The 27,746-nt window shown below is 39.0% G+C and overlaps 1 protein-coding gene across 4 annotated transcripts; it reads right to left on the reverse strand.

Moving 5' to 3' along the window:
* Nucleotides 1-1,555: 1,555 nt before the first annotated feature.
* Nucleotides 1,556-27,606, reverse strand: HNRNPR (heterogeneous nuclear ribonucleoprotein R). Of its 4 annotated transcripts, none has more exons than XM_083810168.1 (11): nucleotides 27,448-27,606; nucleotides 21,213-21,381; nucleotides 18,859-18,977; nucleotides 18,337-18,444; nucleotides 17,531-17,644; nucleotides 9,239-9,415; nucleotides 7,388-7,523; nucleotides 6,102-6,307; nucleotides 5,277-5,426; nucleotides 3,009-3,130; nucleotides 1,556-2,819 (listed from the first exon to the last, which is right to left on the reverse strand). In XM_083810168.1, exons 1-11 carry the CDS (start codon nucleotides 27,520-27,522, stop codon nucleotides 2,207-2,209), a joined length of 1,989 nt encoding a protein of 662 aa, XP_083666294.1. In that variant the 5' UTR covers nucleotides 27,523-27,606; the 3' UTR covers nucleotides 1,556-2,206. The 4 variants fall into 4 exon arrangements, with proteins under 4 accessions (XP_083666294.1, XP_083666295.1, XP_083666293.1 ...); XM_083810169.1 differs by having other exon boundaries at nucleotides 21,213-21,378; nucleotides 27,448-27,604; XM_083810167.1 differs by having other exon boundaries at nucleotides 21,213-21,399; nucleotides 27,448-27,603.
* Nucleotides 27,607-27,746: the final 140 nt, after the last annotated feature.

Here is a 27,746-nt window from a genome sequence, read left to right on the forward strand (position 1 = left end):
TAATCTCCCCTAAACCATATTATCCCCTTTACAATGATTAATGAAATACAAATACTTCTTGGAACTACAGGGTTCTGCTCAACACCACAAAATCTATATAATTACTATAAAGTCATAGTGATAGAACAGCAATCCCTTGTATTAAAACAAAATTACAAGCCAGATCCTTACCACAAGAAAAAGCCTGAAACGCATACCCAGGCAATACCCCTCTGACTTCACTGCTCAAGTAAGGAACAGAGAGGACAGGATTTGGCCCCATTAACTTTATGAAATAAAAAAACAAGAACAAAAAGAAAAAAGCTTTAACATACTAAGATATTAATTTCGGAAAGCACTTTAAATTACTTAATGACCAATATACTAATTTGAAAGGAAGAGCGCCTGACAAAGGGGCAAACCCATTTTTGAGAACCAGATATACATCCTAATTTCAATTCAGCTCAAAAGTCAAACCATGCAATTATATACCAGGCCCACAACAATAAAGCGTGGGAAGGCTTTTTTGTTAACATTCTGACATAATACAATTAAAAGACACCAGACAGGAATAGAAGACAAAGGGAGGAGTACGACCGTTGAAGTTTAATTTCCCCAATAGTCTGTGTTTATAATGCTGTAATCAGGTATGAGCAATGTATTTGATTTGGATATTTAGAGGTCCAACAATAGTTTTCTTTAGAGAAAGTTCTAATCCTTTTTGTTTCTCTTTCTTGAGAAGCAAATGTTCTTCATTGGGGTACAGAATGGCTCAGATGCAACAGAAGAATAATGTCATAACTCGCCAGTTAAGATTGACATCTGGGAATGTCCAATACAAGGGTCCATAAAAGCAACACATAATACCCCAATAATGTAGCTAGTAGTCTCCACAAAAGATGTTTTTTAAACAGCCTTTGTTACAAGGCACGAGAATTCTACGGCAAATTGTTCATCATGGCAGAACATCAAATTAAAATGTCAAGACAGAATTAGGTAGAATATGGAGAGTATGTTTGTGTTATCTGCAGCGAAGTTAGTTTACTGTGCCACAGCACCTAATTTGTTAGTTCTTATCCCTACTCAAACACTATCTTAAGTTAAACTAACATGCTTGAGATCAAAACCATTTCCCTACACGTTTGTACACTGAGTAATACAATGTGGCTGTATTCTAACAGAATAGCCTCTAGAGGGACTCCACAATACATAGCAAAAAGGAACAGAATTAACACTATTGTAGGCTCTGCTTCCTTCTCCACATTACATTAACAAATTATATTTGAATTGGATCTCCATGAATGTTTGGATACATTTCAACAAATAAAAAGCAAAAAAAGATTCGAAGTTAAATGCTGGTAAGTTACTGAACAGCAATTAAACAGAGTGCCCTTTGGGCCATCTGTAATTTCTCCTAGTTCAGACTGATGTCCACAGTGCTACACGTTGGAAAGGACAAGAAATTTTGCATGAATTTGATCACTCACATAGGCAGTTATACTTTGAAAACAATGTTTTTCGCAAGAATTACCAATGAAATAATGTTTTAGGACACAATTGAATTTGAAATAGGTAATGTTTTGAATAGATTTTTGAGTTTTATTGAAATCTTACATGAACAAGAAATTGGAAATACAATCACATCAAGGAACAAATTGCCACGGCTTTGACGTTTTAAGCCAAACAAATTTTGTAGGGCAGATTTTCAAAAAGGTGTGAAGTTATAACAATTTAAAAACACAGTTAACCTACTTCTAGGAATGCAAAACATACAATCATGTTATTTTCAATACAAGAAAACTTAATTTGTTGTAATTTCTTAAAACTACTAAGACAAAGCACTAGCTTTTACTTTTATGTACAGCATACTCCTATGTAGTCTATCCCAAATCCAAAAAAAACTGTCCAAAACCAGAGGTTCTGCAAAATCATGATTGAACAGTGTGCCATTCCTGCTTTTAAACTGCTAAAATGAAGCCTAAAATGGTAAAAGCATTGAAACCCCTTATGGAGTTCAGAAATTCTGCAAGCCCAGTAATGTCCAAGTGCATTTATGAAAAAAGAAAACTAAGAGACTCGAGTATATACACAAGAGTGATTCTTCAGCCCAATACAAATGGCAGCCAATCGCTACTGAAGGATGAAACATTAAGCCAATTTTGTTTTGAAGGATGTAGAGCTATAGCCAATTCTATGTTTCCAAAATTCTCAATCCCTCCTCACTTGTCTACTTCCACTGCTGCCCATAAGTATCCTGATAAAATTCCTGGTTGTCATTATTGTAACCATAGTTACCGGCATAGTCACCACCTTGCTGGAGCGGCTGTTGAGCGATGGGTTGGGAGCCCCAGTTCTGCTGGTTGTTGGTCTGACGGCGCTTGGAATCAGGCTGGTTGTACCCATCTGCCTTTCTCTTGCCTCCTACGTTGCCCCCACGGTTGCCCCTGGCTCCACGAGCACCACGTCCTCTCTGCTGCTGTGCAGGACCCCCTCTCCCACCCCTGGCTCCTCTTGGTGGTCCCATGGGTGCCCCCCTCTGTGAATAGCCAGCTCTACCTCTTGGTGGTGGTGCTCCCCGCCCCCTAGGTGGTGGAGGGGCACCTCTCCCACCCCTTCCTCCTCCTCCTCTTCCTCTTATAGCATAGCCATCATCATAGCCGTAATAGGGATCTTCATAGCCACCACGGTAGTCATGATAGTCATAACCATAATAATCATCATAATAATCTTCATAGCCATAGTAATCTGGGGGATAGCCATATCCACCTCTCCCTCCACGGCCTCTGCCTCTAATAGGAGGTGGCATGCGAGGTGGAGGGTAGTAATAATAGTCTTCATACCTATTAAGAAAAAGAAACGTGCATTAATTTATCTTGAAAAATCTCCCAAAATAAAGTACAAGTTTTCCCTTGCTAATTAGCAATACACAACATGGAGAAAAAAGTGATTCAGTTTCTTCTGAACTAACTTGAATTTCACAGCAGAATTTCACTCTGCAGTATTACAGTATTGCAAGAATGAACACTCACGCAGTACTTCTGGAGGCCTGCCTGGCAGCCTGACGTTCTTTCCTTTTCTTATCCGGTGGCTTTGCTAACACTATTTCAATTTCTTCCCCTTCTATTTCTTTTCCATTCATTTCATTCATAGCCTATATGAAAATTAGAAGAAAAATATAAAAGACTCATTTCCATTCCAAAGGAAACTAAAAAAAACTTTCTGAAATAAACCAGTTGGTTGGGCTGTTGCAGACTGAACTATGTTCTGTACTTCATCTCTGTGCTCCTTGAAAGGATAACATGGAAGAATTCCGTTTAAGTCCCTCTTTGCTCACCATATATTCTGAGGCAGCATTTCTTTAAAGAATACTTTCCTTGTACCATAAGGTAAAAGAATCCCAAACCATATGGAGCATCATATTTAAGAAGTGACAGTGTTATGTCTGATTTTTATGTTCCTAGATTCCCTAAAAATAGTTCAGGGAAATGCTGAGAAAAGTTCTCACTACAAACACTGACATGAACATTCAGTGTACTTGCAAGACAGGTAGAACGTGTACACACACAGGAATATATTTTTTATATGTGGTCTTCCTAGCTAGTTGAATGTGCTGCATGAGTGTCTCTGGGGACATCAATTATTTTGACACTCAGCTGGCTGAACAATGAAGAGATTCGAGGACACAAACAGGTTTCAGTGTTACTTTTTTCCCCCTTATCTCAAGTGAGGCAACAATCCTCAAGAAAAGTAATGGGCAACACGCAATTTGCGATTCTTATTTTTATGTAAAAAAATAATATACATAAAGTACAATTAGGCCTATGCCTTCCTGTACTTTACCTGGAGTTATCTGCCTTGCATTTAATATTTCTGAGTACTAATATATGCATTAACTAAGACTTCAAACATCCTCAAAAACATTAAAGATAGTGGTTTATTTACTTGAAAGGAGATATGATTCCAGTGCCTACTGTACTTTCAATAAGCCAATTCCATGCATTCTATACCTTAATAATTCTTTCATTAAAACACCGATGGCACACCCATACACAAAAAAGACCCACAAAATTCACAAAACAATTTAGTGGCCATAAACTGGAGTCAGACAGGGCAGATGTAACAGTATTCTAGCTTATTTCAGAGATAGACCAAATGAAGTGCAGTTGAGCATCTATCTTCTCATGTGCCACAGGAAGTTTCTAGATGCTCAAATGTAAACAGAACATTCAGAAGTAAGACCTAGTGCGATCAGGCTGGAGGCTGTATAAAGACATACTACATGAAAACATGTCAGTAGGTGTCACCGACTTACCCCTCCTGTCATAGAATCAGGCTTCCTTACCCTTTCTTGGACATGGTCTAAGACTATCCAAACTGACTTCAACATCATTAAATGAGTGACATTGATTCTAAATCCAAAGTCAGTGTATTCTAAACCTTATTTTGGTAGACAGGAAATTTGTAAGCAATTAAATGGTTACAAAATGCTTAATACGGTTGAGCAAGGAAAGATCCTTAGAACTATGCAACCACAGACACAATATACACCATACCGCTCAAGAGACACCAAGGTGTAAAACACTTCCTCCACTATGCTGTTGCCTCCATGCCCTATCGCTTTCAAAAACTAAAAGGGGAGTAACTTCTATAGAATTCACGCCAATGAAGTGCAATCAGTATAGACTAATGTATCTAAGACCAGTTTAGACGGCCAAAGAAAGACACCTTCAAAACTTACATTAACCACCTCTAAAGTTTAAAAAGTTATTTAAAATAAACCTTCCAGGGAGCATGCAGTTTGTTGGTGGTTTTTTGCTCCCCCCCCCCCCCCTTTAAATAGTCTACGTCAGAGTTGCAAGTACCATTCTTCTCCCTTTCACAAGATACTTTTTGAACTACCCTACAAGTTCTGTGCAGTATTTGTCATCCCCAGAGCTACACACAGCCTTTAAATAGGGGTCTTTGAGAGACAACTGATACCTTCTGTCAGTGTTTCCTCAGAAAAACTGTCTAGGTTGATCTTTTTTTTTTTTCATCTTCTCTAGTCTCTCCTGCATTGGTCTATACCTCTTTTCCAGTCTACTTGTTAACGTGCTACAGTTTTGGCAAGTTTCACATCCTCCTAGCTAGTGAAATCATAGGAACAAAATTATTAGTGTTAAAATTCTCAAAATGGAAGCCCTATTACATGGGCTCTACAAAACATCTTAAGATATTTATTGTTAATTAAATTTCTAAAAGCATCAGTACATAAACTGCTGACATCTAATTTATTTAGGGAAGAATAATCAACCTACCTTCACTGCTGCACCTCTGTCCTCAAAATGAACAAAAGCATAGTCCTTTAATTTCTTTACTCTTTCCAGCTTCCCAAATTCAGAAAACGATTTCTCAAGAATTTCTTCCGTCACAGTAGTGGCCAAGTTTCTTACAAATAAAACTTTCACCTAGTGCATAGTGAAAACAAAAGCTATAATCTTTAAAAGCCAAACATGAAAGTAAACTAACATTAATCAATAAGATGTTATTCCCTTATTCTACGCATTAAGGATTTTTGTCCAACCCAATGGTAAATTCTGTACCCATTTCCAAAAAAAATACGATAGTTTTATGCAGTTACCTGTATAAAATACCTACAACTTCTCTCCTTCCACACTTCCCCTCCATGACCAGAAGAATATCAAGAATATCCAACAATGACTTTCTGCTTCTGGGAAGCTACAAGTCCCAGTAAAAATTTTAGTAACAGACCTCAAGAGTAGCAAAGAATTAGCAAAACTTAGGGAAAAAAGAGCACAATGCTGCACTTCAGCTTCATGTCACTCTGAAAAATATAGTCTTAAAAGATATCCACCTAGTAGACATCAGCATAAGCAGAATGTAGAATAACCGTGTACACTATTAATTTAAACCATGAACAGAACAGCAAGTTCCTAATGTGTTACACAGGCAAGTGATTTACAGAGCTCAGATGATACCAGTTTTGATGGCTTACTATGAAAGTGTCCTCTAACTTCTTTCTACTCCCCAAAACTAGCACTGCTCAGCTGGACCAAATCTACTGCAGCATAAAAATAATTTCTCCCAAAACAGAAGAGAATCCAAGTCCAGGTTTTACTTACCTTTGCCATGACTTCTGGATCAGGTTCCTCTACTGGATCAGCCCACTCCACTGTCACGACATTTCCCCAGACTTTTACTTTCCCACTCATCAGGCGACGTCGAGCTTGTGCTGCTGACTTGTGATCTTCATATTCCAAGAAGCAGAATCCTCGATTCTTCTTTTTATCATCAGGTTGGTGATACAAGATTACATCCACCAAACCCTCTGAAAAACATGTCTTTAGTATTGAGCTTTAAAAGGCGAGAAGAAAAAAAAATCTAGAGTCTACTCTCTAATGCATTCACTTTTTTTTTGTAGCACACATCCTCTGAACTTAACACCTGAAAGAGATGGGGCAGGGGCATGAGAAATGGGGAGGAGAAAAACATATCCATCCAATTTACCAAGAAACAGGTTGCCTACTAAGTGAAATTCTCCAGAACAAACTTACCTCAAAACTATGTCCCAAAAAACATCAACATGAACAGTTCAAACATTGTCAATTTTCTATGTTTTGCCATTTTTACATTTGTGAAAAGCAGTCAGCAGTAACACGTGGCATCTCCCCTGTCTCAAGGGGAAGATGGAAAGAATTTCTTCCATCTCTCTCCAAAACAAGAGGAGATAACGAAATGAATATTCACCTTCTGTTTTCACCACTTCCCTGCAGTACTTAAAAATAGTAATCCTAAAAAAGAAGCAGTAGGTTAAAACTCTCCTACAGGACAAGAGCAGAAGATCAAGATTTCAACCTCTCAAACCAGAAGCATCCTTCTTGTGATAAACTACTTTTTCTTCCTACTTGCTGCAGAAGAACTGGGACAGACATTAATCTGTTATTATTTCTACAGTAGCATTCTCTCAAACACTTTTGTATTCCCTCCTCTATCATCCCTTAACATTTGGAGGAACAATGTTTGCTTGAAGCTCTCCAGAAACTTCTCAGCTGTGAAAGCAGAACCTACTGTAGATCCAGTTACAAATGCAGAGTCTTCAACACTAACATACAACTGATGACAGAATTAGGACTTCCACCACCATCTTTCAGAGTTCATTTGTACTGTTTCCATCCCAAATTGCAGTCTTATAACAATCATTTAAAGAGCAGTAAAACAGACATTAGTCCCTTTACACTCCACCACAAAGTATACATGATATATAAATTTTCTACCAAATATAAAACTTGGAAAGTAATTTGGAAATAGATTAAATGATACCTGAGAGTCAGTCATGTAACTATAAATACATGAGAGGTTCGGTGGTATTTCAGGATCAGTGTGACAAACTTATTATGAAGTCCTTTACCTGTGACTTTACTGAACTCTTCCAATATGTTTTCCTTAGTCTTGTTCTTTGGAATTGACCCAACAAATAATCTGTTGTTTGCCACAGAGATGCATACTCCAAGGTGCTTCCCAGGACGGATTTCATAGTTGTCACACTGAGAAAAGAAGAAGCCATTCACTTGCACTACCCAATACGAAGTGGATGAAAAGATCCCCCAAACCATAAAATCAGCTGTTTTAATATCTACTATCTTTATACATAGCATATGGAATTCACATTGAATCAAGTACTGCAGTCTTAAACTTTTGTTGTTTCAATGTTCACTTGAGAAATTGATGTACAAGAACAATGTGCAACATACAAGCTGCATGGGGTAAATTAATTCACCTACTGTTTATTTCAGACTTAAAAGCTATTCCTAGACAATGAGTGGTGACTGTTTCCTGTGCTTGGAGTCAACATCAGTCATTGCTGCTGTTACTAAAAAACAAATGCATAGAGTTATAGGTACCATGAGTTCTTCCACTTCAATTGCTTTCTTAAACATTAAGCACATTTGCTTCAAGACACTAAACCACTGTGCCATCCCAACCCCCTTCCCACTCTTATAAAAGGGACTTTTTGGGCCCCGTAAGTGCTAGGCCTCTATAAATTTAACTTCTGAAGTTTTATTTTAGAAGCTTCCCATAAAAAATAGGTTAGCCCGCTTCTTCACACTTGTACGCACAGTTGTATTACTCTGAACAACTGATGTATCTTTAAAGGCAGGAGAGTTCAACACTTAAAAAAAGTTAAGAATTCAAGTCATCTTTGTCTTGGGTAGGATTTTTCAGACAGGACCTAGTGAGACAGAACTCTGATCGCTAGCCAGCTTCTGAAAAATCTCATACTTCTGTAAATTTTTCCAGCCGTTTTTACCCTAAGTGTGACTTCGGCATACAGCTAGCAGTGCAATATCCTCAAAAACCTTCATATTCAAGAACTAGAACAATGCTAAGGTACTACAGGCTATCAAATGATCACTTTAAAGATTTTTTTTTCAGATTTTTGCTTCAGATATAGTGATTCGTATCACTACAAAACCTTGTGTTCAACTGCCATGAACTTAATCTGAATCTGTTTTTCAATGTATATTTTATAAAGCCATTTTACCTAGAATCAACCCCACTCCCATTGATACCTGCACATCAGAAGCAGCAGAACCCCTGATGCAGAGAAACTAAACTTCAAAATTTCACATTTATTTTCAGTATTAAAAGAATCTTGCTTTTCCTATCAAGGCTTAGTTTTCCTACAAAGTTTAGCACACCCCATTTTCCTTTCTCCCAGTAACCTGGGGAAAATATTTCACCTAAATACAAGTCTGACCCCATTACCAGACAACGTTAAGGTGGAAGATGTACAGGGGAAGGGAATCCAGATACAAGGAATATATTCACAAATTCACTTAATTGGTGTAATGGAGAATGGAGGCCAGTCTTTCATCACTGGTGTATCACTTGATACATCTCCTGTCACTTCAGCATCTTCCCCCTCATCTCCCCCAATCACTAGAAATTTAAAGCAACAACTCTGAGCAGCTTCAACCTAAGAGTTCAGTTTCAGATAACCTTTTTTCTTTCTTCAGTGTCAGTAACTCATATCCACCACATTAACACACAAATTCAGGAGTAATCAATTTCAAAAACAGTAGACTATATACAAATCTAGTTTTAGCTTGATATACTAAATCAAGGCAGGAGACGATTTAGGAAAAAAAAATATTATGAGTCCATCGACGAATGCTTTACAAACACCTTACTGTTTAACAGATTCCCAACTTGCTTACAGTTTACATCATCTCATCCAGTCTGAAAAAAAGTTACTCACCAGTTTGACTGCTTCCTGAGCTGCATCTTTGCTACAAAAGGTAATAAAAGCATAACCTCTGTTTTGACCAGACAGAGGATCCATCATGAGGCGCAGATCCCAAATTGGACCAGCTTTCTCAAAGAGTGGTACCAATTCATCTTCATATAAGTCTCGGGGAATCTTACCAACAAAAACCTAAGAAGGAAGAGCACACAAAGCTTTTGCAGAAATCCAAATTTATTTTTAATACTTCAAAGTTCCTGGGAAGGGAAGTAAGTAGGTTGCAGCAGAAACCATCACAGCAGAAATGCTGTAGCCTTCACTAGGGACAACGTTATTGTATCTCCTACTAAAGTCTTCTGAAGTCAGTGTTAGGACTAGATTTTGCACATGGAAATGTGGCTTTGTAATTTGTATATAAAAGGCTGTACATCTCCACCAGTGAAGATGAAAACAGTTCTTACCCTGTCATAATTCTGGCAGTTAAAGACCTTACAGACTATCCAGCCAGGTGTCCTGTAATACTCCAGGCCAAGTATTTCCTTGCTCTTGAAATATTTTCATATCATTCCCCAGTCCAATCTTGATTAAGAAGTTACAGATTGAAAAAAAGATCCTTAATACGTTACCCCAATGCACATTTTCAATTTTAATATACACTGTAGTCTTATTTCTACTTGTTTCAGCTTACAATAGCTGAATGCTATACTTGTCTACGAAAAATTAGGAATTCTTATTTTTCTTCCTTATACAGTGATGACTATTAAACATTGCACAAGTTTTTGTTAAATAATTTAGTCTGTTCAGCTGAGATATAACTGAAAAGATTTTTTTCTAGTTCCAATATTTACAGATATTTGCTCATTTGATTGTTTTTAATCACTAGTGTACCAATTATAGTACTTCCCAAGCATGGCACTACAACTGTTACACTAATTTCTATCCAAGCTGACTTAAACATGTAACATTGCTTCTTCTCAAATTTACTTTAGAAAAAGGTTCTAAAAACATTTTAGAACATCGGACATTAAAGTGTGCCTTGCGTTGGTAAACAAAGCTGTCCATTTTTGCACATCTCGGTTTTAACTCTATCACCTAAGCATTGGTTGGGCCTTCAACTTTCATATTAAAAAAAAAGATCTCATAGAAGTTAACCTCATCCATCTAGGTAAAGCCTTGCCACAGTCTCAGTCTCATCTGGTAACATCTGTACTGAAAGCTTAGCAGACAATTTCAAAACTAAAGAAACTACAAATGCCCAGAAAAGCATTGATATGGACAAACCCCACAAGGAGAGGGCACTGACTGGTTCAAGAAATGCAGAACACATGATTTTCTTCCAAAGGAAAGCTAGATCATTCACATGTTTCTTTACATTACACAGCTATTCCTGCAATTCAGTTACGAGAACATTCCTTTAACATAGCTTAGGCTCTCCACTTCAGTATGAATGCCAACTGGCTATGGTCTATTTGCTACTGAGGAAAAGGAACATTTATTATACTGATCATAAGTTTAAATTCAAATCCAATAGGCCTCCTTTTCAGAAAAAAATCAGAAATCCCTGCAATAGATGTTTCCATTGGCATTACCTGGAGCATTCCTCTCCAAAACGCATGCGTGCTTCCACTGTAGTATCACTTTCATGTCTTTAAAAATGGCACAAGACAGGAACTCCAACTTGCTATTAAGACTGCGAAATTGTCAGCTGAACTGTCCAATCTACCACGCTGAAAGCTTCTCCGTCCCCCTTTCCTTCTGGTTTCTTTGACTCAGTCTCTTATTACCTCCAAAAACTTGAAACCAGTGTCAATTCAACAAGATTGCTACAACAGTTCAGGTAATATTCTCCAGTAGCTAAGATGATCAACAGAATTAATGATTTCCTTCTCTTACATTCATACCTGACCTATATTCTGGAATAACTTCACATCTGTATCAGACTAAAATGTCTCTATGGAAATAATAACAGGAATTTAAGTGAATTTGCCTTGAGCCTGTAAACTTTAATGCATTAATGAACTGTAAGATCAGACAAACACCAGGTGAACATCTTCCAAGTGTGAAAAGAAACATTAAAAAAGTTACTTTAAAAAAGTTAAAGATAAGTCAACAAGCTTGGAAAGAGATTCTGAAATACTAAAGAATATAACTATCATGCCTTATTTCATTTTTCAGTTCTACAAGAAGACTGCAACAGAAAAGCTTCAGAAACCAGCATTACTGTTGAAACAAAATAGGAGATCTTGTGTAAGCAGGATGCAACTGCATTGCTTCCATGCTTTTGAGATCACTGACCATTGGGCAACGCCAAGCACAAATACAGGCTGGGTGAAGAATGGGTCGAGAGCAGCCCTGATGAGAAGGACCCATGGATGTTGGTTGATGAGAAGCTCAACATAAGCTGTTAAATATGCGTTTCCAGCCCAGAAAGACAACCGTATCCGGGGCTGCATCAAAAGCAGCGTGACCAGCAGGACAAGTGGGGTGACTCCCCTTCACTGCTCTTGTGAGATCCCACCTGGAGCCTGTGTTCAGCTCTGGGGCCCCCAGCACAAAAAGGGCATAGACCTGTTAGGAGCCCAGAGGAGGCCACAAAGATGATCAAGGGGCTGGAGCACCTCTCATGTGAAGACAGGCTGAGGGAGTTGGGGTCGTTCAGCCTGGAGAACAGAAGGCTCCAGGGAGACGTCACAGCAGCCTTCCAGTGCCTAGAAGGGGCTACAGGAAAGCTGGGGAGGGACTCTTTGTTGGGGGTGTGGTGATAGGACATGGGTAATGGCTTTAAACTAAGAGGGCTGGTTTAGATTAGATATCAAGAAGAAACTCTTTACTCTGAGGATAGTGAGGCGCTTGAACAGGCTGCCCAGAGAAGCTGTGGATATCCCACCTCTGGAGGTGTCCAAGGCCAGGCCGGATAGGGCTTTGATCAACCTGGTCTGGTGGGAGGTGTCCCTGCCCATTGGAGGGGGGTTGGAACTTGATGATATTTAAGGGTCCCTTCCAACCCAAACCATTCTATGATTCTTTAATTAGACTTACTTTTTCAAGTTTTGCTTCCTGAAGGACATATAACAAGTGTTTTAAAAGACCAATTATGAAAACAGTGCTTTAACTAAGAAGTATTTCATTTTCATGAACTAACTTTACAGAGCATTATTCAGGGGTGTAATCCACATCTGCACTCTTGATGATGCATCCTTCAGTTATTTCAACAACTGAGCCTCTTCTGCTGCCACCGCAAACTCACAAAAAAGTGTCAACAGAAGCATCATTAAGAGCTTCTTCAAAACTTCATCTCCCTGTAACAGTGCTCATGTGCTTTGCAGTAAATCATTTCCAAATGGCAGATTTAAGTGCAAATTAACGTAGGCTGCATGACTGCTTCAACTCATCCATATCTACAACCATCATTAAAAATATACTGAAGTAAACAAAAAAATAGGGTAGTGCAAAAGCCTTTGAACCCCAATAGCTTTTCCAGAAGAGCAACATTCCATTTGCATACCACATCCTATAGAAGCTTTGTCTAGTTCAACTCCTGCTGAGTTTATTTTACCATTGGTTCTTACATTAGGAAGTTACTATGTTATCTGATTCCTCCCATTCAATTTAAAACTCCTTTTGTCTATAATAATTGCTCCAACATCCCCACTAAGGTAACATTTTACAGACTACAAGATAGCCTCACAACCCTTTCCTGGCATTATACAAATACTCACCATGCATCCACAGTATAGCAGATGGAATACCAATTTACCCTCAGAAAGCTAGAGGTAATTTTACATTTTTTAAAGACATTTGAAGATTGTGTCCATCGTATTTACCCAATACATTCCAGCTCTGAAAAGGATACGTAGCCACTCCTACGTAAGAATGTGTTTATGGAACAGCTTATACGCAATTGTCTTAGTATGTTATGAAGAAAAAATCTACTTGCAATATTTTTGAATTTTTATTTCATATCACTGCAAAACACTGAAATAGAAGTCTGAATTTAGGAGTAAGACTTACTTTACCTTGATATCTGTCAGTAAAACCAAAATCAGTGCAGCAATCAGTATAGACTCAAGTCAATTACTCACGCTAGAAGTACTGCACTGATTTAAGGGGTGGGAGGGAGGAACAGGGTACTTTCTTCTTATGCCTAGCATAGTGGAGTAGAGAGCTGGTATTTTACAGTTACCAGTGAAGTCTCCTGTTCTTCTAATCATGCCTTGAGATAGTACATTCATTTACACCAATAGCTGAAGGATGGAAATGAAGTACACATCAGTCACTTCCGTATTTCATTTTTTTGGTGTGACATTAGTCTGGACAGGCAGTATGCACACACTTCTATTGTTATGGTTTTGTTGTTGTTTTTTGTTGTTTGTTGGTTTTAAACGCTGTCTTTTTATAAAATATTACAAAGACTTCTGTTTTCCTGAGTTTAACAGCTAAAAGGTCTTCCATCAGCACACTGAAAATCAGGAGAGAAAACGTATTTGCTTAACAGGTTAAAATATGCAACTCAATCTAGTCAGATACCACCCCCACATTAGACACTAGATATATTTGTTTTACCACCACCCAGCATTAAGCAATGAAAACACTGAATGCTTGTCTCATTTGCATGAAATCATCTTGAAGTAATGGACAAATGACTAAAATTCCTTTTGTTCCTCATATCTTAAATAAGCTCCTACTTACAAGCTTTTGCTGTGCTGGAAAATAAATATTTTTAACATTTACTTTTCTTGTCTGCACTTAATTTCAAAAGTTACTGAAATTACTAAATAGAAGTTACTACTATCTAGGCACCCTCCTATTTTGCTGAACATCTGGTTTTTAGCCACATAGAGTTCCCAATAAGACAACTTAAAATTCTGGTTATTTATACAAAACTACTCTAAGAATACTGAAAAATACTTTTTTCAGTATCACTTGTATATACACTTCAGTGCAGTGATAAACTACAATTAGCATGGAGAAAGCAGGCTTAAGACGACCCTGATGTACAGTCAGTCACTATCTTCCCATTTAAGGGTCCATTCTATTTTTTCATCCCTTCAAAGAACTGATTTTTTACTTCTCAGAATATGCAGTATTTCCTTTAGAAATCATCCTTCCTGTGACACTAAAGCATCTTCTTGATGGTAAACACAAGTTTCAACATTTACAAGGATGCAAAAAGAATCTATAAACTGAAAAACAATAAAGAATTTAACCATTTTCTTAAACCTAATCTGATGGCTCCACAACAACTCCTGTATCAATGGTTAGTCAAAAGAGCATGACTGAGATTTTAGAATGAACTACAAAACAACCGGCAAGCGACCAAAGCCTTGTCCTGCAGAGAAGGGCTTGGGGAGTCTGGTAGACATGAGCCAGCAGTGCACGCCTGCATCCCAGAAGGCCAACCGCATCCTGAGCTGCATCAGAAGAGGAGTGGCCAGCAGGGAGGTGATCATCCCCCTCTGCTCTGCCCCTGTGAGGCCCCACTTGGGAGTGCTGTGTCCAGGTGTGGGTACCCCAGCACAAGAAGGATGTGGATCTGGTCCAGAGGAGGGCCATGAAGATGGTCAAGGGGCTGGAGCACCTCTCCTACAAAGAAAGGCTGAGAAAACTGGGGCTGTTCAGCCTAAGGAAGAGAAGGCTCCAGGGGGACCTCATTGTGGCTTTTTAGTACTTAAGGGGGGCTTATAAAAAACATGGAGAGTGACTTATTGCTCAGATAGGACAGGGGGAATGGTTTTAAACTAAAAGAGGGGAGATTTAGATTAGAGGTTAGGAGGAAGTTCTTTACTCAGAGGATGGTGAGATACTGGAAAAGATTGCCCAGAGAAACCGTTGGTACCCCATCCCTGGAGGTGTTCAAGACCAGGCTGGAGTGGCCCCTGGCCAACCTGATCTAATGGGTGGCATCCCCGCCCATGGCAGGGGGTTGGCACTAGGTGATCTCTAAGGTCCCTTCCAACACAAGCCATTCTAGGATTCTATGAAATGCACAGCTCAAGCACTTGTGTAACCAAAGTCTGCCTGTAGCCTGTTAGCAATATGCAGATTCATTCATGACCCTGAATTTCTGGATTTGTGTAGTGACTAGATTGCGTTCTTTATATATTAAAAGAAATCTTTAAAATCCTTCTGAACACCTTGTCTATCAGAAGATAAGAAAAAGAGAAAAAAATATTACAAATTTTAAAGCAGAAACAAAGCAGCACAGTAGATAAGCAATTATCTATATTTTCAGATGTAAATGACAAAGCCAGTGTAAGGAGAGAAAGAAGCATTCACATAACTGCCTGCATTCTCAAATAAATGCCTCCATAAATGTCTGAGTACCAACATTTACTGAGTTCACTTTAAGCAAAATGTTTTTCATTGGAACAGCAAGTCTTTAAATAAATAGGATTTTTTATTAAGTTATATAATTTCTTATCAATTATTTTCTCCTCCAAGCTTCCACACCTTAACTACTTTGTCTCTGTTGCAGAATCTCATCCCCAAAAGATCCAGCTGCTCTTAAAGCCCACCCACTTGAATACATTGATTAGGCTCACCCACATAATCCCTTCAGCAATTCACTGTGACAATCTGTAAGTGTGAACGTTTGACGTGCCCAACATTCATAGTTACTTATCAATACCTTGATTTTACTGCACTATGTTCAAATACACCTTGAAAGAGTTAAAATCAGTTACCACATAAGGAATTCCACTTTAAAAAAACACATTCAATGCATAAATATTTACAGTAAAAAAGACCTGATACATCTGTTGGAAAAAAAAGTTTACCTAGTGTGTATTTTCTTGGTATCAGTAGCAATACTTGGGTATACTTAAAAAGAGGTTTGCCATTGCCAACATCAGTGACAGCTCTTTGGAATTGACATATCTGAGCAGGCAAAAAGCTATGAGAATTTTATTCATTTTGTTTAAAATAAGTTTCCAACACAACAAATTCACTGTCACAGTCCTAAAGGATACATGTGGTGTCTTTGCATATTTTTACCCACAGTATTAGAAGAGAGGCTTTTATACTCCTATATAGGCAAAATTAAGAGTAAAAATACATATATACACACACCCCACCCCTTGTTCTGGAAAAAATGTTATAATAATATACAGTCACGTTTGCTAAAACATGGTCTGTCTACCAAATCAGAAGATCATGTTTAAAATCTTGATTACTGACCCTCATAGCCCAACAGCAAAAGACTAAATTAAACTGCTGGATGCTTTATTAACGCGAAGCGTTTAGCATCTCAACAAGCCAAGCTGAGCAGTTATCAGCCTTCAAACCCTCCAAAATGCCAGCATTAATTTGGTCAAGGTATGATACTTGTAACTGGTTGGCTGGGCTTTGCTACAGACTCATGCTGATTCACTGGAGAAGCATTTACATTACCTTAGAGTTTCCTCAAGTTAACCTTCCCAGCAAGCTTCAAGAAACTTACGAGTATAAACATATATCCTTAATACAACTAAACACAGCCAACTTTTCAGCTTTCCTGTGACTTCCTAAAGAGACTAACCACCGCAAATAGGACAAAATACTCAAGTTTGCAATCAAGTATTTTCAGTCATCAGACAGTGCAATTAAATAACACTAAAAAAAATCATCATATAATCACCCTAAGTTGGTTAAACGGACTTCTAAGCTACCTTTATGAATACAGAAACGCAAAAATTTACAAGAAATAAGCTACATGAACTCTTTTAATGTGGTAGTTTCACTATCACACCATGAAATTATTAAGTATGCTTTTGTATAGATTGAAGTGAAAGCAAATAAATTCATAATTAATACCGAGCTAAGTCGCCCTCTTCAAAATAGGTAGATGTATCGAATAAATAAATAAGTAAAGGTATCGAATAAAGATACTCCAAAGTCCTTTCTGCTTTTAGTACATTGCATGAAAATCTTTGTTACTGACAAATTCTATTTAAGTTGTAAACAGAGTCAAACACTTTTCAGTCATGCTTTTGCCTATACATTCAGCTAATACCTACGTTAGTTACTTTTTAAGCTGTGAACCATCATCTTTAATTTGCATGGTGAAGTCCAACAATTTCATCTATTTTATATTTTAATAAATTGAATGTGGCCTTCCCCTGTATATTCCACCTGCTTCTTCCTCTCAACCTATTACTTTTTTCCTGCAGAATACCAAGGCCTAAGACTGATCAAGACACAAACACAGAAGAAAGCTTTCTTCTACAATGCTTAAAGCTTTCCGTTATGATTTCTTTTATTTTCCAGTATATCTAATATATTAGTTTGCATAAACATACAAAATAATTAGATTGGTCTGTATACACTAACCTCTGTTCCAATACCAGGCTGAACACCAGAATATACAGTATCTGGAGGAGGGCCCCCATATTTCCTCTGTCCTGTAGTTACATCCAAAGTGTAACCAGTCCTCTCTAGCAAAGCCTGAAAAAAAATTGTCATAGTTATATGAAAGAGGGTAGTGGGTTAGAAGTATAAATAATGAGATAAAGTGTCATAAGAAACATTTCCTTATTTGCTTCTTGCCACACTTGATATATACCACAAGGTATATATGGACATACAGAGCCTACCAAAAAGTGTTACGTGGGAAGGGTTAAAAAACAACCACCACAAACAAAATTTATTTCATGCTAAGGTCACCAGGAACAACTTGTTTCCTTTTACCATTTCACTCTACAAGAACATATGTAGTACCCCAAGAACTTCAGAACACCAAGCAATTCTTCTCACCCACTTTGTATTTAGGTTTTGCACAACAGAGAAACAATGAGTCTCGGTGTTAGTGCATAAAGACGCTATCTTGTTGAGATGTCCGACTAGTCTCAGTAGTTTGAGCTTGCAAAAGCTTTAGAGTAAAAAGACAAGTAAGAATTCTCAAACAGATATCAATATTTTGACAATCCTTACATAAGTTCACGCGTTTTGGTAATCGTGTAGTCAGGTAGATCTGCATTTCAGACAAGTACTCTTTTCAATTTTTATCTTTCATACATTCCTTGAAGCTAAGTATGAATATACTTGTCCAAGTAGTATTAATGCTTTTTAAGTACATTAAAATTACTTCAGCCTAGGTACATACAGTACAGAATAAGTCAGTATTTTCTAAATGTTACCTTGATCTTTGCTTCATCTGGTCCCTTTGTTGATTCCTGTACTTTGCTGCCTTGTTTCTCTCTTTGCCTGTAGGTCTTCATAACTCCACATAAAAATGCACTTTTGTTCTGTAGATACAATTTACAAAATCATTAAATCGTGGGTAAGAAAAGCCCTGGAAACGCACCGAATCTTACACTCCATACTGCAAAGTCACTATATCAAGCCAATGCAGTAAACAACGTATCAAAAGAATCCTCTAGAAAAATAAAACAATTAATTGAACAAGCTTGTAAGACTAGAATTTCAGGAAGTATTTTTACCTCATTTTCTCAATAGCACTCATTTTTATTATCTATGAGCTTTTGTTTTGCACTCAAATACCCACACATTTAGGGCAATTTTTACAAAGGCCTGTGATTTGGGTTTGAAACATTAGAATACAGGAACAAAGAATTTCTAAGTTTTAACTGTCCTCCTGCCAGTAGTGCCAGAACACTATTTATACTTATGTGCTCACACTCTTGGAGCTCTCACCTTACCTGTACATGCGACAGGTCACTTTCTTTAAACTGCTGTAATACAGAGAGGGCTCCTTCTTCATTAAATTCCCTAAGAGCATCAATTGCTCTTTCATCAAGATCGACATAAGCTACCAACCCTAAAAGTTAAAGATAAAGAAGTTACAGATTTCTATTAAATTTCATACAAACTAAGAACTATGCAGTCTGCTTTTAAAGTCAAAAAGTTACGTTCCATAACAGAGTTATACATTTAATATAATTACATATACCTACACAAGCATATGAAAGAATATGAGTACAACAATGAAAAAAGTTAAATTAAAATGTATATACCTAAGCATTAATTGAAGTGCAAGATTACATCCCAACAGCTTTCTAACATTTGAAAATCCAACAGTAAACTCTGGCTCACTTTTAATGATTTGGGTTTTGTTTGTTTGGCATTCATTTTAAGTTTCACACTTCATTCTCTTGAATGGAGCTGTTCTACAGTAAGCTGACGTGAACATTACATGTATCCTACTGCACATGAAAAAGGAGCTACCTAACTGAAGGTTAAACACTTACGAAGCACTACAAAATATTAGTAAGTAGAATAATTTGTTCACTCTTTCCTCCCAACGTCAAAAAAACAATCAGTAGACTTCCTGTGTCTAAAAATTTATATTTTTTAACACTCATTTTGTTGCTCTAAGCAGCTTAAGAGCCAGAATTTTAAAAAGGTATTATTTTGAGCCCTGCTGTGTACCCGAAAAAGCTAACATTAATTTTACAGGTACAGACTCCCCCAAGAAACATTGGACCAGTTCTGAAGCACTTTTTCTGTTTAAGGATCTTCACAGGTTATTTTTTCCCTTTTACAATGCACTTGCATAAGCTGTGGAGTGTGAGAACTATAGATATTAACATTTGCACTTTTAAAACCACACACAGCAAAAATACCAAGAACTCCACACACTTTGCAACAGCTTGATCTTCAGAATACATAATTATTTAGCTACTGCTTGATTTCAAAAATGCAAAGTAGTGCCAAGCCCAAGGACTACATTTCAGAAGTGATCCTGCATATTGGAAGGCACCTGTATCTTTCAGGTAAGATCTCAGCAGATTAAAAATCCCAAACTTCAACCCCAAATTTAGCTCTAGTGTCAGAAGTAGTTTTGTTCACTGACAAACCCCTGTACAATACAAGTATCTTCAGTGCATTTAAGGAAGTATGAATATGTGTTTTCAGGTCACTCATGCAATGGAATTATACTAGGTAGTCAGGTTCTGGGCTGAAAAGCTTTTAACTCCCTTGAGAACTCCTCACAACACAACCTAACTAATACGCATGTTAGAGCCCCACAAGTTCCTCTGCCCAGGCATTTACACCTTCTCTCAAACCATCAAGTGCTCATCATCATGACCCACAGTTAGAAAGTGCATATCTAAAAGCTGGTAAAGTCTTGATGAAAGCTCACTGTGAATGACTTCCAAAAGACATCATCCACGTGATCCAGAATGTCATACTGATGATGGTAAGATATTGGTTTTGAACTGCCTTCATTTAATCAGTGGAATTTTGACTCTTCAACAAAAACTATCATATTGCCACCAAGGCGTTCAAGATAAGCTCATAAAGCAGTTCTATTGCTTCTTGTACATCTGTTCACAGAACACACTCTAAAGAGAAGGAAGCTTCTGTCTAAAGGACAAAATAGTAAGGGTGGACAGGATGTTACAAAAATAAAATAGAAAAAAACTTTGCATATAAAGAAACCTTCTCTATAGCAGTTGCAGAGACCACTTGCTACCAGCAAAGCATTACTCCATTTGCTAGATAGCTTAGTCCTTGACTTTGTTAAAAAAAGCAGTTAGTATCAAACTGAACTTTTCAGTGTAGTAACCAGCATGGATTAAACTGTCCACTCAGAACTAGAGAGAACACAAAATCCACAGGCAGACTCAATTCAAATGTAGTCCCAGGCAAGACAAGCTAGTTGCTTCCCTCACTAGGTCACCTATCCAGCCTTTGAGTATTTAAGAACCACTGTGCGGAGTTGACAGTAGAAAAGTAAAAGCAAAATGATGATTTGGATTGAAGAAAAAAACGTACAGTTTAGTATGCTCAAACATACATCTTTATTAGACAACTAAGAAACTAGTGCTCTGTGCCCTACAGCAACTAAGATAACACATACAACGCTAAGGATGTGTCAAATAATTAGTCAATGTAAAACCCAATTTGCCTTTAGGGAAGTCAAAGTAGCAAAACATTCAGAGCTACACAGATCAAAACCAATGTATTTTTAAACCTTAATCTATAAAAATTTGAAAATGGTATGCCCTCACTTTCATAACCAGTCAGAAACAAGAAATGCATATTATACCTGTCTGAAATATTTCATCAAGTCTCTCTGCCACCTTCTGTGGGAGGCCTGCCTCTATCAGTGTCTTGTAGTGTTCTGTGTGAGTTACACTGGAAGTATCCATTGGTTCTTCCTCTTCTTTTAACTGTACCGCATTACCATTCACCTGATTAGCCATTTTATTATGCTGCTGGAAAAAATTCAGGAGCTATATTACAATAAGCCAGAAAAAAAAAACTAGTTTGTAGGACAATGCATGATTTATCTAAACTAATTTGTATACATGCTGCAAATGACCTCTATCAGAAGTTTTATTTAATACTTTTTGGATGCAGCTGATCTAAGTTGCAAAATAAAGTACAACCCTTAATACTACAGAAAATGTACATGGAAGAATTTACTTTTTTTTTTTAAATGTACTTCATGTACATAACAACGTCTACACTTCAGATTGTCAGCAAGTTAACTGTTTACCATAGCAGCTAGAATGTACTGGGATACGATAACAACATCCTTCAGAGAAGAATCAGAAGAGCTAGTTCTATTTTCATTTCCCATTCCTCTACTTTTAAAACAATCATTTAAAATTCAGTGAACACATAACCCTGCAGGGTAGCTTAACGTATAAAAATGTCAATACTTGTTTGCTAATTTTCACTTTCTTGGCTTGTTGCCATGTCTTCCTTCAAACCCAACATACTGCTTAAGACTAGCCAAACACTTTCTCACAACACTGTCAGAGCTCAGAAAGGGTAGGAAGAGAAAAATTGCACTATCAAGCACATTAAAATTTCAAGCTGCAGAGCTGTTTCCATGCTTTCAGTTTTACTCAAATAAGAGCTCTAAAAATCACCAGTACTTTTTTAGAATATATAACTTATTGGTTTAAAAGGAAGCCATGACTGCAGCATCTTCATTTAAAGACTTGCTTTCAGAATTAACAAACTGATTGCAAATATGTGCACTGAAAAATGCACAGCTATGTTCAGACAATTCCAGTGGGCTTTGCCCAATTCATTAAAAACAGTTTCCATTTCTCAATTAGCCAGCCAGCTGATATTTAGTACTCTCAAATAAAAAGGCTGACAAAAGACAAGTCAACTACCCAGCAGAGAACATTAGGATGATCAATTTAAGTTCAGAAATGAGATGAGCCTCAGGGTTTGAAAGATAAGGAAGAAGTCGATGATCAGCAGTGAAATGATAACCAGATAGACATAGGCAGCATGGCAAGAGCAATGCAATTAAGTACTGGAATACAGGTAAGAAGATTCAAGAACAGGTTTTTTTTTTGCAGGGTGGGGGTGAAAAGGTGTTAGACTCTGAAACCCTAAGCTATTTACTATGCTGAAAAAAACAAGTCTCCAAAGACAACCACACCTACAACAGTCCTTTGCATACCCATCCCTTCTAGATGAGAGCTAGCAAAGTTTTTGGAAGATATCCTATGATGACTTGCAAGCTCGAGCAAGAAAAAAAAGTTTTTCTTCAGGCAGAAAAGTAATGATTTTACTAAAACTGTCTTGCCTTGAAGGGCAATTTTAAAAAGAGATAATACAGCCTCATGTTGTTTCTTTATCATTTGTCACTTCTTTATGTGATTAGCAAAGAACGGATACAAAGCCTTTTATAGCTACATCCTGTTTCTTGACCCAGAGAAATTGCTTTCTAACCGATTCAGTTTGCTTCAAAACAAAGTTAATTACTTAAAACGCAACCATGACTATAGCCTAACTACAGAATAAAAAAATGCTACCTGAAGACTACAGTAATGCTTACCTATCGTTACAAGTATTAACTGAGCATTCCAAGCAATAACTGAAAATCAGGTTTCTATAGGTATGCATACAAAAAGTATGGAAAGAAAAAAATCAACCATGTCTGCTTGATAGACTGCCACTGTAGTAACTCAAATTTGAAACAGTACAGGGCGAAGGGGTTTCGTTAAACTGAAAATGCTTCAGGTCAATCATTCTAAATCCCTCTTCTCAAAAGTGAGGATAATATAACAAATATACAAAATATATGCAGATTTTTGTTTTCACCTCCTATTTGCCTTATAAAAATCTGTTACTTACACACCTCAGTACACACACACACAAGAACTGTGAAGCTACGCAAAGACATTAACACAGAAGTATTTAAAACAAGTACCTTCTGAACTTCAGTGATTTATGCTCCCTGACCATGTGCTTTTTTTTGTGAAACCAGATTGTTTACAAGTGTCACATTCCCGTAAGCTTAGCACTGCAGAACGCAGTCTGGGACTTGCCCATAACTGAACAAAAGGCTGACAGCTATACTGGGTCAGGTAGAAACCCCTTATCTGCAGTTCAGTAACTCAAACCCACGATAGACAAGATTTGCAGCCTAATGGCATGAAAAGATTATCTACCTTCATCACAAACCAGTGTGTGGAGCTGTATCTAATGCCTAAGCATCAGATTACTACACGGCACCACAGCTGATCAAATTATTTTCTAATTAGGTTTTTAGACAACGTAAACTAAGTCTCAGCATTTTAATTCACAGCTAGATGGTTTACTTTTTGCTTAAGAACTAGTATCCTCGTGAAGAACCAAATTCAAATGTGTTCTGTGTTCCCCAGCCATTAAAGTTCAGTTTAGCTGTTCAAATTTCAGCTATTTCCTGTCCCAGAAACGTAACTTAAAAAGACTTTCTTAAAGGAATTTTCTCTGGAAAGTTTTTAAAGTGACATAGCTGTCAGAATATTTGGGTCCCACCAGCATCCAGAAGAAATGTGTTTTTCTCAGTTATAGTAAGAAATTCCCTGCTGGCTTCACAAGCTTGGCCAGAAATCTGAGGTTAGGAGGACTTCACATCCTGTATGATCACCAACAAGCAAAATTACATCTCTTACACCACTGAAATCCTGACTCCGAGTTCCTTAGAGATGCATGAGTGAAAGTCATAGCCGTAGTCATCTTTTTCAAGACCGCTTTGCTCTCCCTCCAGAAAGCATCAGCTACATGTAGCCATCAAGTTTTTTTTTTTCTACTGACTTAATTAGTAAGGAAAACACAATGATTTTAACAACACTTTTTATTCTCCTCTAAAAAATTTTAAAAGCATATTAAAGAAAAAGAGGAGCATTATCTATGTTTGTATATGCAGTGTTGTCCACGTGGCTCAGCCCACACAAGCCACACAGAAAAGCACGTGCATGCAGGTAGAAGTGACAAATACTTTACTCTGATACACATTAAATAGCTCAAAGAAAAGAGGGAGGCTGGTTGAATCGCAAAGATTTTAAGTGTTGATTATAAGCAAAGAATTATGTGTATTAGTATGTGTGGGATATGCATTTGTTTTTAAAACATGCAAAAATGGATGAATTTAAAACAGCATACACAAGAACAGGCTTACCGAATAAGCAGCAGTAAATACATATTGTGGGCAACTTTACAAATGCAAGGAGAGTTCCACTGGCACCTGAAACAACGCCTAGCTCCACCATCTCCGAGCTGCAGAACTGTGTGTGCAAGCGGGGGGTGTTGTGAAGGCTGTCTCGTTTTAAAACTTCACATGATTGTTGACACATCATTGTCAACAATGTTTTTTTGAAGTCAATGACCACTCAGTTATATCAGAAGTACTTTTAAGGCATCTACTATCTTTCACTTGGAATTTCTGGATCCTGCATCTCAAGAGACGAATTTGCTAAGTGTCTAGACTCTTTTTCTTTTAAGCATATGACAAGCAGAAGGTTAAAAACTACAGATGTTTCTCGATTAGCCAGAAACAAGCTTATTTTCATGCCTAAAACAAATAAATAAAATGGCTCATTTATTTTTTCCCTTTGGAAAAAAACACTCAACACACACCTGAGCCCAGCAGTGTACAGCGTCTTGAAAACAGAAGCTTAGCCTGAGAACAACAATCACTGGAACAGCCATGAGGTTACTATTTCCTGTATTTCATACCACTCCTCCAGAGGTTGCCACCCACAGACTAAGTATAACTCCAGCCAATTAAGTATAACTGCAGTCTAGTTAACTGCAAAAATGTTTAGTAACTGCCTAAATGAGCAGAAACGGCAACTTCTGGCAGAGGAAAAATACTGTAAACTACCATAACCAACTTCACAGTGATTATCCATCAATACTGTTTTCAGCCTTCTGCTGTGTAACTCCTGACTTCATGAAGTAACTGAACTGTACTTGTTTAGCTCAGGTGCACTGGAAGCATAACTAAGTCGTGCATAAAACTGCACCAAAGTAATTCCAAGTTGCTTATGTTAGTATTCCTGCTATTGAATACATTTGTAAGCCTGTATTATCTGTAGAATCTATAAGAAATTAAAAATAGCATTGGGGTATTACTTTTTTTGAAAGTTTTTTTTTTTTTTTTAAGTGAACCACAGGAAAATGTAAGTAGCCACTATAAAGTTGTCTTATGCTTCAAGAAGATTCTTGCCAAAACAGGAAGAGAAGAAGCATACAAGCAAGTGGAAGGTAAGAACTCACACTAAAAAGACTAAACTGGGAGCTTATTAAAACCCCACTTGTTCATAAAAATGGGAGCATACAAGTAACTTTTATGTGAAAGCACTATTGCCACTTCTTTTGTACCATAGTTTATTCAACCACAGAAAGTACATTTTTACAGCTTATATGTTTATTAGCATTAATTATGAGAAGATTTGTTTTGAAGTTATCGTCCCCTGAAAAACCTTTACATATTAGCCAGTTTCCAGACCAGTATTTCAGTGGCAGACGACCTTTACAACAATGAGTAGTTAGCACCCTCATCCCTCCAGCACCGAGTTCTCAGCCCTTCCCAATCCATAAACCTACGGAATGAAAAAAAAAAATCTGAGAAACTCCATCATGATGCCGACCAAAAGACTAGCACAGCCCTGACAGAAACTATGCTTCATCTACACAAGTATAAGCAACCTCCCCATCACGAGGTAACTTTACCACAGAGGACAACAATGCGCACATCTGTGCCATTAAAATACAGCTGCATGAGTAGCTACAACATGTTGCTAACCCAAAGTATAAAGCCTTGCACATCCTCGTTTTTAACCGGAGTTGGTCATTTACAGCTCATCTGGTCGGTTGGGTTGTACAGAACAACATTCATGGCACTCCAGTTCAAAGCAACATTTCAACAAAAGTGAGCATTGTTCTCGTGAGTTTATCCCCAAGGAATTTTTCAGACCTTTGTCTAAGGAAGGAGGAAACATTGCTTCTCCTGACTAAACTAGTAAATTCAGTGTTAGCAGGAGGCTCAAGTATTATACCAAAGCAATCATGTTCGGACAGAAAACTGAGAATCACTACTGCTGCGATCCTCTAGCACAGTGTAAGAAGCCAAGAGAATCCAAGCAACTTTTTTCAGAGAGTCATCTAGCACAGTTTATGCATATGATGAACCACATTCAAAAATCGATAGGTAAGCAGACTGTTAAGACCCTGTAACTAGAGCCACGTTTACGAAACAAAAACAACAACAACATATTTCAAGATACTTAAGGGGAACTTTTGCAGGTTTGGCAAAGACCTCTCTTAAACCATCGTTATAAGAAAAACAACGTGCTAGCGACACACTTCTGCAGAATTTCTCCTTTCGCAGCATTAGATGAGTAGCACTCTCTGAGAGCATTAAGAGCGCACCCGGGAGCTCCGAGCGCAGCGCGGTTCTCGTGCCCCACGGCCCGCTGCACCGCAACCACCGCTACGCCAGGACCGGAGCGCGCTGCGGCAGCGAGGGCTTTCCTGTCAACGCCGCCTTCGGCCTCCCTCCCGCACCCCGGCCGGCAGCCGCGCGCCCAGCCCATCAGGGCGCCTCGACCCTGACAGCTCCGGCGGCCGGGAGGGGACGGGGAAGGGCCCTGCCCGCGCAGGGGACGCGCCGCGGCCATCCCCGGCAGGGGCGCAGCGGGGGCAGCCTCCGCCCGCCACCGCGCGGCCCCCCCCGTGCAGGGCCCAAGCCTGGCCGCCCCCACCCCCCCCGCCGGGCCCGCCCCCAGCGCCAGGGCCCGCGCGCGGCCCGCCCGCCTCTACCCCCCCCCCACCCCGGCCCGCCGCGCGGACAGGGCCGCTCCCGGCGCCGCCCCCGCCCCGCTCTCTCCTACGCGGCGCGAGCGCCCCGGGCCCGCCTCCGCCAGCGCCAGGCCTACCCCGAGCCCGCCCGCCCGCCCGCCCCGCCGCCGGGCGCCCCCCCCCGGGAGCCCTCGCCCCCTTTTCGCGGAGCCCCCCCCGCGCGAGGTGGCCCCCCGGGGACTCACCGGAGCGGGGCCTGCGCGGCGCAGCTCGGGCCCAAGCAGCGACGGCAAATGGCGCGCGCTCCTCCTTCTCCTCATGGACGGCGGCGCGACCCCGGCAACACGCGGGGTTTCCCGGAACTGTTTCCAGGGACCGCTGCTTCGCCCACTCAGGACCTCCCGCTCGAGACGGGCGGCCGGGCTCGCCTATAAGAAGCGGGAGGCGGGACCCGCCGTCGCTGCCGGAGGCCAATGAGCGGGAGGCGCTGCGACCAATCGCGCGGCGCCTTCAAGCCGGCGCGCCGGCAGGGCCGGAGCTGGGG

Source organism: Anser anser (assembly GCF_964211835.1).
Source record: "Anser anser genome assembly, chromosome: 24".
Lineage (NCBI taxonomy): Eukaryota > Metazoa > Chordata > Aves > Anseriformes > Anatidae > Anser > Anser anser.

Bases quoted from the DNA above. Each gene is read 5' to 3' on its own strand.
- HNRNPR (XM_083810167.1), bottom strand. From the start codon at position 27,522: ATGAGGAGAAGGAGGAGCGCGCGCCATTTGCCGTCGCTGCTTGGGCCC. The intron at 6,308-7,387 runs GTAAAGGACTTC...CATGTTTTTCAG, and splicing joins AGAGTTCAGTAAAGTCACAG to AGGGTTTGGTGGATGTAATC. The intron at 5,427-6,101 runs GTAAGTAAAACC...ACTATGCACTAG, and splicing joins ATCCAGAAGTCATGGCAAAG to GTGAAAGTTTTATTTGTAAG.